The 15,312-nt window shown below is 42.9% G+C and overlaps 1 protein-coding gene across 2 annotated transcripts in view; it reads left to right on the top strand.

Annotated features, from left to right (window-relative positions):
- LOC111265231 (uncharacterized) overlaps positions 1-15,312 on the top strand; it is a 28,641-nt gene that overhangs the window by 8,427 nt on the left and 4,902 nt on the right. For both annotated transcript variants that reach the window (XM_022841726.2, XM_022841727.2), the window contains exons 2-7: positions 603-2,472; positions 2,904-3,144; positions 12,666-12,892; positions 14,220-14,299; positions 14,438-14,510; positions 15,004-15,153. In XM_022841726.2, coding sequence (XP_022697461.1) covers positions 603-2,472; positions 2,904-3,144; positions 12,666-12,892; positions 14,220-14,299; positions 14,438-14,510; positions 15,004-15,153 — 2,641 coding nt within the window. The remainder of the gene's footprint in view (positions 1-602; positions 2,473-2,903; positions 3,145-12,665; positions 12,893-14,219; positions 14,300-14,437; positions 14,511-15,003; positions 15,154-15,312) is intronic.

The raw sequence follows: 15,312 nt of genomic DNA, 5'->3' as shown, positions 1-15,312 counted from the left end.
CACGACTGGCGACCGGTCAGAGCATACGGTATTACAGTTATTCTTGGGTAAAATATTACACTATTAATGCTTTGACCTGTGCGACTGCGAATTATTTGCTTTTAGCAGAGCGTGCCGGTTTGGAGAAAGGCTGGGGGCGCAGCTGACCGTTGTAACAAGCAGAACTGACGCCCACGGCGAAAATATCGCTCTCGCTTCCGTAGGATCATAAGACTTGTTATTAGACCCGGACTGACCGCTCAATAACTGTGAGAAAGCTAGGGCATTAAATGTGTACAGAATAAAAACATTTTCCTACCACTATTTTAGATGCACATTTCCTTCGATATACTTCGATACAAAACGGCACATATTGTTCAGTTTATTTATTAGAGTATCGTCGTGACGGAAATAAGTAAATGAATAGAGAATTAATGGCCCTAGGTAACATAATTTTTTAGCATAAGTCATCAAGGTGTAGCACAGAATTACGTCTTGCATAATTTTTCGAGTGAATTGTCCGGTTAGAATTGTTAGTTAGCCAGAGTTCAGTTAGCCCGTAACCTCATCACTTAAAGCTTGTGCATTTTTATTGTTACATGATTTATTCTGTGTGATTTCAGGTCGTCGGGTTCAGCTGTCAAGCTGAAACTCACCAAAACGAACGGTCAGGCGGCTACTCCAGGTGCTGGCTCTCCAGCACAAGCAGCTACTGTGACGCCTTCAGCGTCCAACGCTGCGCCGTCACTGTCTGTGCCTGCCTCAGCGACAACGCCAACAACGGAACGCAAATCGCCCCCAAAAACTGGCACGGGGGTTACACCGAAACTTGTACGCAAAGCATCACTGTCTTCCCCAGCTCAGTCGGCCACTGCAAGCAACGAGAGGACCGACGAAGGGATTGCTCCGCCACCAAGGGCTAAGGTCTTGTCCCGTTTTCCTTTAAAACGAAACAGTTTCGATAAGTCTGCTTTTGGCGTTGAGCTCAGGAGTGTCAGAGACAGGTCAACGTTCTTTTCAAAAGAAGTCAAAAAACAAGAATCGAAGTGTAATGGGGATGCGTCCAGTACGCAGTCCGAACAACAACAACAGCAACAGCTTCCTGAACCGAATTCGCAAGTGGCCAAAAGCGAAACTGATTCAGCTCCGGTAATGCAAGTTACTAATGGAGTAGTCAGTCACGAGAGCTCGACCACAGTCGGTCTTCAGACGAACGGCAGGCGTGCTACCAGTAAAGAGCAAGCGAAAACCAGCATAACTGAGAATGGCCAATCAGTTTTTAAAAATTCTCAGGAAAATATTACGGCAAAAATGAGTAGCACAAGCATTGTCGAAGGGTCAAAAAAAACAGTACTCGGCAGGAAAAGCCTTCTCCAAAAATCGGTGAAAAAAAAGAGTCCCACATCCGCAGACCGACTAACGACCACTCAATCCGAAGAGGTTACGAGCGTCGCCGCAGTGCTACCCCCGGATCCAGCGATCTCTAATGGAACCAACAAAAAACAGGCTCCGGTACGATCTACCATCATAGCAGACGCAGCAGGCCACGAAAAACAAGCGTCGGCTTCCGTGGCCACTAGCAGCAACTGTGGCACCAAGCTGATGAAGAATTTAACGAAGTTAGCAACGGCGGGGGCAATCGCGAGCGTTGAAGAGGAAAAAGAAAGTACAAAATCCAGCCGCATGCCATCACCGCCAATGGGCTCCGCCGAAGCAGACTCTTCATTGGTGTCGACTATATCTGAAGAACGGATTTCGGTTGACGATATTGAGGAAGCATCTTCAAGTTCGACCCTCACTCCAGCACCATCCGAGGAGCGCGAGCTGGTGCAAAACAACGCAATTGAGACGATGACCTCTACAACCGATATGGTTACGACTACAATAACGACCATGTCGACATCAGCTACGTTAATAGGCAGCGCGACAGCCTCATCATCAGGCAAATCATTTCAGGCTCGGCCTAATGTACATACAAGTAGCACAAATAATAGCAAAAGTCAGCCTAGTGATTTTGATAATGCTAGTAGTAATAGTGTCCCAGTCGTTGATGGCTGCCCAGTGGCTGCAAGCCCGGAAACCTCGGATGCCGATGAGGTCACAGCAGCTGTAGAAGCAAGTTCAGCCCCGATCGCGGCGTCGATTGAATCCGCATCGCCGTTACTTAGAGCCGAGGCAAAAACGCCGCACCTAATAAACAGCAGCCTTGATGTTACTAGTTGTGTCTCGATGGCAAACGTGGCAGCAGCAGAGTTAACGACAACTGGTACATCAGCCGTAACAGAAAGACGGATGAGCGCAGAAACCGGGGCGATCCCAAAAGACACTACAGCAACGAGGCTGTCAAAAGCCGAAAGTTCCTCTGGTGGGGCAAACACAATAGAAAAAGAAAGTGTGGTACGAAACATGAAGAACGCCACAACCACGGCAATTGGAAAGACTCTGCAAAAGCCACTCAATATTGCACAGAAGATAATCGAAGCCGCTTTACAGGTATAATGCTTATAGTTATTTTGTATGATAGACCTCTTTTGTCCTTTCCTCGTTGTTACACTCAGTTTTGATAAATGAAAGCTTTATTTGCGTAATCGGTATAGTCACTAGCGCAATCAGGTCATATCGCTGCTAATGTTAACCCCATTTTTGTTTTTTTTTTTTCCAAATTCTATGCTGTCCTAGCTTATTATATAATAAGCTTTTGTTTTTGTTGTCTGTATCGAACAGGTAAAGAAAAATTGTCAAAATTGTATTTAGATGTTCAGCTATTACCGGCTAGCCCTCCTATGACGATTATTTATCGTCTGCGATGGCTTCCGCGTACGCGAAAGAGGTTTGACCAGACCGTGGCCGATTTTATCATATTAGCGTATAATGAGTGACTCAATAATGAATAGCCCAGTATTAGTTCATTGACAATTTTCCAGAAATCTCCAAGTGGCGCGGTATCACAGACACCATCATTGGTCCGTAACACGCAGCCGATGCCCAGCATGGGCTACTCTGCCACTGCTTCTCAGGTGACAGCCGGAACCATTATTCCATTTCTGTACGCGGGATCGCAGACGGATCGGACTCAGCCTTTTGCGCCAGGTGGTCAGTCGCAGCCTCTTTCAAGACCATCGTCCGTAATGGCGAATATACAAACAGTCGACATCAGAAACCTAGGTAAGGGACCAAGAGAGCGCGCTAGAGGTAGCGTCTCGAGACTAACGGCATATGTGCACAATCACTAACTAATCAGTCATCGTTTCATAAATATATTTTCTCGATCTATTTTGATCTATCTGCTACATATGGCGGAGATCTAACATGTATAGTCAAAAGACCCTTAGAATGTACTGTTCCATACTTGTTTGCGGTATCGGTATTTGAAGCATCACCAGCTGATAAAGTGTGCTGTTTTGCCGTCCAGGAGATCCTTCGGTGCAACGACCACACAGGCCTAACAGTTGATTTCTATTCCTTTACTCAACCCATGATTGTGTCAATCAACGGCTTTTATTCAAAAACGAAATGGTCTCCATTTTGAATGAAACTTCATCCTACATTCATACTGTGTACAATCACTATAACTATTCCAAAGACAGACATATATGTCTAATATGGCATTAGGAAGTCTAATAAGGGATTCTTTTTTAGGCTTCTCAGCTTCTCGTGGCGCGTATCATATGGCGGGGTTCGAGCCAGCGGTGCTCGCAACTCATTTCTTCTGTAAAAAAAAACATAATTAGATGAGTACATGAGTAGATGGTGCATCTTCGAATGCAATCACTAGATTACAATGAACTAGTCACTACCTTTATTTTTCGATACATGCGAGCACCTGGGAACACGCAGACGCCTCTAAAATTGCTGATACATCCAGCGACAACGCTTGTCCAACTAAGTCGTTCTTCGCGTGATAAACCGGCGAAGTCTGTCGTGTGGACCGACGCGACTAAACGCTGCTGCCGGTACCGTTACCAGCTACCTTTCCCTATTCAACTGAACCGTCAGCTCTAATGAATTGTTATTTGTAGTGGCTGTTGCTGGTTCTTCCGTGTGTGTGTTCATCTCTTCTACCACTGTCACTGAGTATGGGTTTTTTGATTACGCCTTGCTCGATAGGACTCTTCACACCGAGGCAGAGTTTACGAACATCGCTAACTGGCAAGAGCTGAGACCTGTTACCTTAGATGATACTCTTATATGTAGGATAATCTTCCTCGATTTCTATAGTCGAATCATATAGAGGTGCGTACCTGCCACCGAGAGAGAGATATATATATATACCTATGTATAAAAGCGTGGAGATGCTATATGCCTAGCCGTTGATGAGACAATGACCCCTCAATAGGTAGTGGCATGCAATTATAGAACAAAGCTGTATTTCTAGTTCGTTTTTTGTAGAGATTTAAACCACGTACTGGAGGATTAAAAGCAAATATTGTCGCAGAGCGATCGTTTATGTAGAAAACTTCCCTTGAACTGATATAATTGCTCTTGCGAACCAGCAGAGTTCATACTCAAGGAGATGAACACCCATTTACTATTCACTCATGTGCGTCGGTCACACAAAATTTTCAGCTTTCCCTGTTGTGGCCAAAACATTGACCGCATTTGTTGCTTCTAGCCAAATCTACAAAGTCTGCAATGTCTGCGTTTTTTCTGGGCACTCAGTAACGCTCACTTCGTCGTGAAGTCTGGCCGCCGTTCTTTCCGTCCCCCTCGAAGCCAAAAAACGAAAAGAAGAAAACACCACCAACTAAAAGTTGTCGCTGGTACTGCTACAACTTTGACTTTGCGAGCATAGCCAGTAAACATGATATGCTTATCCAATGTGTTGTTGGTAATCTGCTTTCTGTTGCTGCGTTCGCCACTATTGCTATGCGGTATCCTGTACAGAAAAGGTCTTATACTACGGTCTTCCACGATCGACTGCAGGCTTACCGCGATCGCTACGCACAGTAGCGCCGGTGGAGCACCGCGACTCTTCGTTATGACGGCAAAATGTTCCGCCGTCGTCGCCGCCGCTGAAGAGCAATAAAAATCTGAAGATCAGCAGCATACCGCTTGTTCGCCCACACATGATAACAGGAACGCTTACGTAAACTATGATGCACACCCTCTGTCGTGGTACATATCGTCGAGGGCTGTGCTTAAAGCCGCAGATGCAATTGCTGGTCTGCCGCCAAACGACACCGAGGTATACACCGGTGTGCACGCGATTCAGAAGGTCAGCGCTGGAACTGGGTTTAGTCTAAGTGAACGATGTAACAACTTATGAAGATGTGTTAACGCAATGACTCATATGCGATTCGAAGACAGAGAGACGTAAGAGTGAATCGCACAAATATCTTGCATTCATCGCCGTCGTAGAAATCGTACTAGCTCTGGCGTAAAGCTGCTTCGAATGCCCTCTCTTCAATACGCAGCCACCATTACGCAGAGTCAGTGTCACATAGTTACGGCATGGCTGTAAGTAAAACGTTAATAGTACTATACGCTAACCCTCCAGTTGTATTATCAACGTGTTCATTAAATGAAGCTGAAAGACAGAATTTGGCGGCCTATTTGTCCAGCGTAATAGTTCAGAAGTGAGATGAGACGAGCAATAACAAGGTGCATACTAGTTAAGGTTTATGATAAACACGTAGGACAGATTTGCAATATAAGAACCGATCTGAGTGCATACGGCTATAAATAAAGGCAGTTTTTTTTTAACGAATAACGTCAAAAAAAAAAAAATGTTACTAAACGGTTGGCATTCGGCAACGTCAACGTTTGGTGGAGCGCCTAAATCGCTTTTTAGTTAGTTAAAAAAAAAATCCAGCCATTGCCAAAAAATAATTATTTTTGTTATTTTGGTTATGTCGATCTTTTTATTATTCATTATGACGTTTATTTATATTATTTCGGTTAAACACTTGCGTTGTCTTTCTGCCACGCTAGTCGTTTACAGCCGTAGGGTATTTGCTTAAGAACATTGTCTCGTCTACTTCTCAAGCCATTTACGACTCACGTTTTGATTCGGTAATATCAGGCCCTCTTATGTGGACCATTTGTATGCGTCGCTTAAGCGAACACATGCCAGCGGCCTGCAAAGTCCCAACTACCGACGACTCATTCGACTAGCAGTCAACCGCAAGGTTATCAAGCTGCGTTACGGCCTTCCTGTTTACACGCAACGACCCCTTCAGCGGGTATCTGACAAACAGGTGCCAGTTAGTTGTTCTATGAGCAGATATAAATCTTCTGAATAAACTAGTAAATAATCTTCTACAACAGCTCGTTAGCGATGTCAGACGTTCCTTCGACCTTTTGCTCGGCATCCTTTGCTAAAATCTATGATGAGCTTTATACTTAGCTCAATTACGAGATCAGTGTAGTCTATTGGTTCGATGCAGAGCGATCGATCTGACTCTTTCCAGTGGAGACGTCGGGCACAGGCTCGTGCAGCGCATAAATGAACGATGCCAGGGGTTTTGATTATTGCGGTTTAGCACAGCGCTCTTGTCATGATTCAGCCGATTTGAAATCTGGCATATAGAAGAACGCTTAAAGAAAACCATTATGCAGACTGAACTTCTAAAAATCCTTAGTTGCCTAGGGCCTGCTTTGGTGGCCGACCATTTTCCCCGTTCGTGTCGATATGTTCGTACGTATTTGTGAAAACCATCAACGATTGATTCTACTCTACTATATATAGATATGCATAATGGTTGTCCCATGTATTCGTTGAACAACAGAAGTTATTATTATTATTATTATATTATAATTCTGAAGTAAACATCGAAAATTTTGGTTCAGCTGAACAAAACAGCTCTGTCATTTCTCTATGTAGATAATAATAATAATAATACGGCAATGCATCCATCGGAAACGCAAGAGAGAAGGCATATACGGTTAAATATACTATATGATATTGCTCGTCTATAATAACAAATCCGCCAATGACTTCTGATAGCTCATTTTGACTAGGCGACCTACTGCACCTTTTCCTTGTCCTATTTAATTAAATGACAACGTTGGGTCTGGGCAAAAAATTTACCTTTGCTCAGGGATCAATGCGAAGAGGTTAGACAGTGTTGTTCATCTAAAACGATGTCAGAAGAGAATATCTTTACTAGCGCTTCCTATGCATTAACTTATTTCTATCTGTCGTCTGTCGCACGTTCAGCGACTTTTCGTTTTTTCTCATACCTTTTGTTTTTTTTTTTTATCTATAAAGCAATGTTCTATAATGATAAGAAAATATTCATCCATCTTCTTCTCTTATATGTTCGCCTGCTCCTGCTCCTGCTATGGCGACCTGACTGCCTTATTTTCTAGAGAACAGACAGCGTAATAGTATAGGTTTATCTAGTCCTGCTCAATCAGTCTGTCTACCTGGTCGATTCGCCGAAGAACTATCCTCTCTTAGAGCAGCTGTCCTAGTGTTACCGTTTTGCGCTTTGGGCTTTTATGGTCATGATAACAGACAGACCGACAAATGAAAAAAATACATAACACATATTCAGAGCATGGCACCTCAGTTTTTTTTTTTCGATTGTTTGGCATAACAGACATGCGTTCAGCAGCCGCCATTAACATTAGGAGGGAGTCTGTTTTTTTCTTGAGTGAAACAACGGACTCGACATGATATACGTATAATTTTTTGCATTTAACCGAAAATGAGCTATTATCCAATCCCTTTGTGTTGGACTAAGTTCTCTTAAGGCCAAGAACCTCCTTGCTTGTCCGATATCGAAGGTTTACGCTACTGCCAGTCTTTAAGCGGCTTCTGGAGAATTTGAAAAGGATTTCCGTTAGGTAAACTGGAAGATTTTCACTAAATCTGGAATTTAAATGTGTTCAAGAGTCTGTCAAAATGTCTTACTTATGATGATTTAGATGTTTATGAAAAGAAATTACTGGCCGACTTGGGAAGGAGAATACTTATTGTCAATAGTCTTTTTGAATTTTTTCGCGCTTTTTTTGCATTTTTGGGACTTTTGGCCGATTTGAGCCCGAAAACGACCAATGAGCGTTTCATGTCCCAAATTGAAGCTGTTATTACGATCAGTGTTAGTCGCATGGAACTAGCATAGCCCTCACGGATGGTACCTCTAGCACATGTAAAGAACCATTGTTGGACCAACTGTATTTAGATGCGGTCTCAAAAAAGCATAAGGAATGCCCCAATTTAAGTGTCGTATTTTCACTCTGTCTTGCTTTCTATCTCCTTCTCATATATATATGTATATAGATGTATATGTGTGTGCGTGTGTAGTATGTGCAGTCAGAGCAACGACACATGTCCTATTCTATGCAGCGGCCAGCTCGCGCCAACGGTGGCCCGCATAGGCTGTCGGCCATAGTTTGAAAGCTGGCCTATCATTGCTAGCGCAGTCTCTGTCGGAAAAGCTGTATGAAGCATTGCTGCAATGTGACTGCTACTAAAAAGGAAGCTACATCTAGAAGTTGATTTGGACTGCTCTTAGCACAAGGCAGGCACTGTTGTATCAGCACTTCCACAATCAATGACTCGCCTCAAAGTCCAGTTTACACTAGAGCACACACGCACAGACCACATTTTGTTCAGTCTTCGCTATTTTAAGCTCGTTTCTCCGATCCGCGTAGAATTCTTCTTTCTCAACACTTCTCATCGCGCTTTTCCTGCCCAAAGGCCGCTAGCCTGCACGCTATCATATAGCAACAGTCAGACAGCAGAAGCCTGCAGGGCTTGCCAGGCTGCCTGCACGACTAGAACAGAGCAGTCTTCTCTTCTTTGCTTTTTTGTGACGGGAAAATGCTCATGACGGGCTGCTGTTCGTGGGTCGTCTTAGCGTAGCAGTTACTTGTTGTGTGTGCATAGCACAGCAAAGCTGGTGACATTGGTGATAATCATTCGTCGCTTTTGTTGGGGGCAGTTCGCCTTAAACTCGTTCCTGCTTTGATTGCTGCTACCGATGTCAATATCCTAATGGAGTTAGTACGCTAATCCCAGTCAGACTAGTGGAAGATTAGCACTTCCTTTAAAAGCATCTTTCCTAATTTTTCTCTAAAGAAAACTCATCAAACGATTAACTGTTCTCCGACAACTAAGAGTCGCTAGCGTATAGCAGATTCTGATATTCGACGCCTTCGCCCATCTACCAGAGTTTTCAGTTGTGATATATGACATTTGTCTGACGGCGTTAGTCTGTTGTAGAGGGTGCCGGCCAGACTCATAGCCGCTTGCACTGTACAAATGTGTGCTATAGGGGAACAGAAATAACGACACCTAAGGCCCCTTTGCCTTGTCTATGATGTTAGACAGCTTACATTGTCGATACTGAGCGAGTCCATCCATTCTCTTCGGACGAAATGCGTCTATAAGCCATACCTGCTTTGATCGATCGAGGTAATAGTGGTCGTAATAGTGGCGTACGACTGTCTACCCTTGCTTAGAAAATAGAATAGCAAGCAAAATAATGGGAAGTTTGGCTGGTTATTTAAGCGTTTTATTCTTTGAAGCTGGACAAAAAGGTATGGAAGGAACGTTCACACTGACATAGCTAGTTTCTCTCGATAGCGCATCTTGTAAATTGCTTAGAGTTTAACTTGGCGCGAATCGTTCAGAGTGAACGGGTAGCATAACTACGAAATAGTAGCTTTGCTGTACCTATGTTCTGTCGACTAGCAGAGGCCGAGTCCTAACCAAGGCATACGAAGGCGTTCACACAAGGAAAGTTATTCAGGCTTTTGACTCAACGTACCACATTGGCCAGAAATCTAGCGACACAGAAGGATAGTATTGCATGGCTCCGAAATGGTAAATAGCCAAGAAAGAATAGGAATATTTTGCCAATTTTTTTTTTGTCAACCCTGTCAAGAATCGCATGATCTTCTTAGAACGGACCGAAACACCTTACAGTACAGGCGATGCTATCCGAAGTGTTTAAACATATTGAACCACCTAAGCGCTATACGCTTGACCATGGCACGCATCTAGCACGATTTGTTGTTTTATAATTATTTTTTAGCTAATTTCATTGGTAATGAATTTGGTCAGATAAATATATCCGTCTAGAAAAGAATAAATACCAATGAGCGATTCATAATCAAGCCAAGTTAACAGAACAATATTAGCTTTTACCATATTGAGAGTAAGTTGCTATCTCTTTAAATCTAGAAACTTAGACTCTCTGTTCTTTTTCGCTTATTTACGCTTACTCGTTAATCAATTACGCAAAAGATATATATATATATATATATATATATATATATATGGTAGTATCTACACAATATACTGCTGAACCGAGACGATTGTTTGTTCTAATGATTTAGGAACAGGATTTAAAATTGAAAAACTTACATATCCACAGCCGATTGGTGCATCAAGCCAGCGGACGATGTTGCTCTTTATGTGGGACGCTAGGCGATAATAGGCAACCTTTTTTTCATCACAATTTTCCTGTTACGTCTACGCGCCTAGATATATATTGCAAACATGGTCTCGTGGACGTTCGCCGTCGACTACACACAGTGTGACAACCGTGGTCCTCGAACCGCTCTGCGAGGTCTGAAGCGAAACAGTAGTCATTGAAGAAATTTACTTCTAGTTATGAAAAACCTCGTGTACCATTTTGACCGTATACTGTACAACAAGAAGCCATGGTGAGGGACGCCTTTTCCAACTTCCATCTTGTGAGATTTGTAGGATTGTCCGTATGGAAAGTTCCCTTTCAAGCAAGTCCTGTTACGTCATCGCCATGGCTAGCGATAACAACTCGCAGGATAATACATTGCGAACATTTCCGCGAAGTAATCGATCATGACGATCTAGCTTATCAGAAATGCAGTTGAGCTCTGGTGTTTTAGCCATTTATAGTATTGCCGTTCGGCTTTTGTAATGGTGGCTCATGTTTTTAATGGCAGATGGTGTTGCAAGTGGTACTCTGTAGGCTGTATCAGGCCAGAAGTGTTTTGAACTTCTGAGAGTTGGATGGTGGGATTTAGTAAAACGAAACTGATGCCTTTACGATGCGGTGGAGAGACTGTGGCGCGGATGATTAGGGAACCATGATAAAGTGCTAACTACAGTTTTTTTTGCTCAGGACACTACTTTTACCTAGGGCACTAAGTGGGCTTGTCGCGCACTTCTCCGTTAGTATTAGGATACCTGCCGACGACGGAAAGGTGCCCTGCGACCTAACGGAGCTGTTGCACTCACTGAAGCGAGGACTTGAGATCCCACAAAGTGTCCGATTGGTGGCGCCCATAGAAGGTGATGGCCGCTTCTTACGGACGTTAATACGTTGATTTCCGGTTTACGTTTCTATTTATCCAGCTCGCCCTCATAGGCCGGGCATCGCGTTTCCCATGCTCTTAAGCCGGCGGTAACTCCGCCGAGCAGTGTTCGCCTTCCAAAACTTTGGTTCCTAAGAAGGGCTTTATTTCGCTCGAACTGGTATGCTGTTCGTACAAACACCGCTAAAGGGCTATTGGTGATACACAGAGGTTACTCAACCCCGACCACCACCGTTTCGATGCGTAGGACAGATTTGTCCTGTCGGCCACAGTCAGTCTTAAACCAACCCCAAAAAATTTAATTATGCTATCGCCTCTTACCACAGCTATTTTTCACGTGGCATCGCCTCAGAGAATCGATAACTTGTCGAAAGATATTAACTATCTATTTTCTGATACTGTAGACTATGTATGAGTCTCCTTCAAGCTAGCTATCTTTTTTTTTCGGCGTTATTGAACGACGCAACAGAGACCAATGAACGCACAACCAGACATTGAGCATGCGCTAGGCCGGCTGCATACTCGGCATAGTCAGTTGGCAGCTAGGTCTGCTGTTGAGTCCACGTTGTTGGTGGTCCTATCCGCCGCATAAAACGACCTGCTGCACCTAAACGGTAGAAAAAAAACAGCCCTGAGGAAATTCATCGCGACCGATTTGGACAGTTGCTATGCCCGAGCGAAACTTTTCTTTCGACTGTTTCGAAGAGTTCCAGTGGAAGATATAAAATGCCTGCACCTGTTACCGCAGCCGTTAGTGCTGCTACGTATGGGAAACGTTCTTCGGGATGGCCCCTGTCTAATCTACTTGATTGGCTCAACGGAAGAGTTATTCGGCATCAATGAAACAAGGGCCCCGCGTTACCACAGTAATTCAAACGCATGGAGGCACATCGCAATACCCAAAGTGACGTGTGTATATATCATAATACATAAACCAACAATATTTGTTTCTCCTAACTGAGCTTCAGCTGTAAATTTTATACCAGATTGCTTTCATGCACGAGAACCTGCTAGGCAGAACTTGGCTATTAGTATATTTACTGTCAACGTAACCTCATCTATCGCTCATTCTCCTCCATTAGCCCTGACCTTCGTCACCAACTGCTCTCTCTCTTAAAAACCTCTTGGCATTGCGCATACTTCTCTGACCTTTACAAGTCCCATGAATAACCGTATTCTCCCTACTCCTACATTATCCTTGCCCCCTTCCGTAAACAGTTTACCACGAAAAATTAATCCTTTGTTACTATTTATTATTTCATTTTACTTTTTTATTCGTTCTCTTTTTAAGCTTCTAGTTATCAAGAGGCAACGATAATTAAACGTTGTAGGTACGGATGCGGGACCCTGTTTTGAACCAGTGCCACAGATAAAGTATGTTTTGTCTTGGTTATTAAATCTATACTAATGATATATTAATTTGTGTTTCCTAGGTCGGTTGCTTCGAAGTCCGACACCGCGGCCGCTTTCGGTTCTTGATGGAGTCGACCCTCGTGAAACGGAGTTGAAGGACGCATTTACCGATACGGCCTCATCTTCAGGTGTGAGCTGCTCGTTAAGTGCACATTCATTGGCCACGACGATAGCACAGTCTCGTTCCACCAGTCCCGAATCGCTTCTCTCGATATCCGCTGCCCCTTCGAGACATGGCTCGAAAAAGGTAAGGGCTGCCTTTGCTTGTTGTTTAACGTTTAAAAATGTCATCACTCCGATCCAATTGATTTTTATTTTCACGCACAATATCTCGGTGAGAGATGATCATTTTGTTGTTTGTTCACTATCAAGTAGCATCCGTCTAAGATTTTCATGACAAGATAACCGCAGATGGCAGAAATGTTGTTATGTTGGCATAGAGAGGCTCCTCCGTTTGCTAAAAGAGTTTACTTTAGTGCCGGGTTAAGGACAAAGTCACCAAAAACAGTGGGCTGCCTGTGAGTGTTATCGAATAGAACGAAAAATTCAAAATATTAATAAGTAGCTGCTAAGTGTCTGCGTGATTCATTGAGAAGCAAATCATCGCTAACTGGGCCTGAAATTCAATAGAGCGTAAAATCGCGTCGTTTGGCTTGGTAGCTGTTCCACTACCCACGATCGATATACCCAGCATGCAGCAGCCGGATGGTACGAACTGCTTATCAATCATGGGAAAAAACATCGTGCTCCTTAGACATTTATATCGAAATGAATCTTAACGTGCTTTGTATGTACGAATACTAGAAATACTGTACATAGTACATATACATAGTGCGCTAAAAATAGTTACTTTTGCATCCTATAAAGTAACCTTTTAACATATTGGCTTATAGCAAGCAAATCAACACGAAAAACCTAAACATATGACAGATGTAAACACATCGCTCCTGAGAGTAGAAACAAAGTAGGAATCCATCGGATAGGTGTTCGGGCTGACAGGTCACCTCAGAATGTTCCTTATTTTGAAAAAGCGTTGTCCAAAAGAAAGGTACTTCACGCTCTGTTGGTGAAACATACAAGTACTACATCCTACAATGAATGATAAAATGCATATAATTAGCGTGAGTGACGATATCACTGTTATTTTTCTCGACACAGCTTACGAAGAATATGAAAATTATTCTGCAAGGACCATATGTTCGCTAAAAATGAACGGAAACCCAACAGCCTGGCGATTCGTATTCGTTCCTAAATGCTGTCAGAAGGCTAACCATTTCCAAGCCATACGACGCTAATTCATAGATCAGCATGATTGATATAAGTTGACTGATCCAGCCGTTCAGTCTTATGCAGCCCTTTAGTCAACTAACTTAAAACTACTTGGTTCAAGAACGATCCGCTAATGTCTTTCTAACAGTACTGGATGATCTGGTAGTTTCTCGGATGTATAACTGAAGCATGTGTCACAAGTCATATTTGCTTAAAAAACAGCACTTATATCATTTAAACCATCATCATGGTCAAATGAATCATAAAGTGACACGTATTTGCCTTGGTCACGCATTTGATTACAGGTTGAACATTATGAGCTGGGCTCCTCGCAAGGCCAGGCTGGTCAGCAAAAGTTCGAAACGTTCGAACATAAGCAAAATAGGTGGGTAGGTATGTGTGTAATTTTTCGAGGCAAGCCAACGTGCGTGAGGTGTGAGACATCTCAGCCGAAGATGCATAACACCGAAACGATTCTATGTCAGTTAATTGTCCATAATAAATTCAGGATCAATCATTGCAGACTCGAAGCTGACCTGAAGGAAGCTCAATACTCTCTCGGCCGCGAGAGAGCTCAGATTTTGCAGCTTCAAGAGGTAAACTTCAAAATTAAATTCATCTAACGATTAATAATTGCTAACTCTCTAAAAATAGGCGTTTACACAATTCAGTAGAGTAATTTGGAACGTGAGAGTGATCAACGCAATATTCTCAAACGTATACAAGATGAATTCACATTGTAACAATAATTAGGTAGTACAATGAATTAAGCATAACAACAATAGTAATAATACTACAAGAGAGCTATACAACTAATAAACAGAAAAAGTATGATGTTTTTCAGTACAGAATATTGCCCGTCTCTTTATTTACTTGCTTGCTAGGATACGTCATATATGCGCTTTACCGCTGGTCGCGAACCAGTGATTCTGGCCTTTACTATTTGAACGTTTTTATTGAAATTTGTGTTCAGTTAGATTTGTAAATATGATTTTTTTCTTTTTATGCCATCGTATGTGTTTGCCAGTTGTGAAAGTTAATACATGTACAGTTCACGTATAATATAATATAGCACTCTGTTGACAACAGGAACTTCACCAAATGCGCCAAGAACGAAACGAGGCCCAGCAGCGGCTGGAGGCGGCCATTGCGGACGCTGTGCGTAAAGAGAAGCTGGCGCATCGCCTGCAGCGGGAATTATCGGAAACTAGTGCACATGAGGACACCGCCGAAATTGAGGTATGAACATTGTTAGATAAACCTTTGGTTTTTTACAATTATATGGACACGTCTCGACCAATACTTTCGGTGCAACGAAAACCGAATTACTTGCCAAAAAAAAATTCAATTATAGCGAAAGTATAAGTTGTTATTTACAAATTTGAAAAATTCTTTATA

Source organism: Varroa jacobsoni, unplaced genomic scaffold, assembly GCF_002532875.2.
Source record: "Varroa jacobsoni isolate VJ856 unplaced genomic scaffold, vjacob_1.0 scaffold_945, whole genome shotgun sequence".
Taxonomy (NCBI): domain Eukaryota; kingdom Metazoa; phylum Arthropoda; class Arachnida; order Mesostigmata; family Varroidae; genus Varroa; species Varroa jacobsoni.
This window is presented reverse-complemented; position numbering and strand designations above follow the sequence as displayed.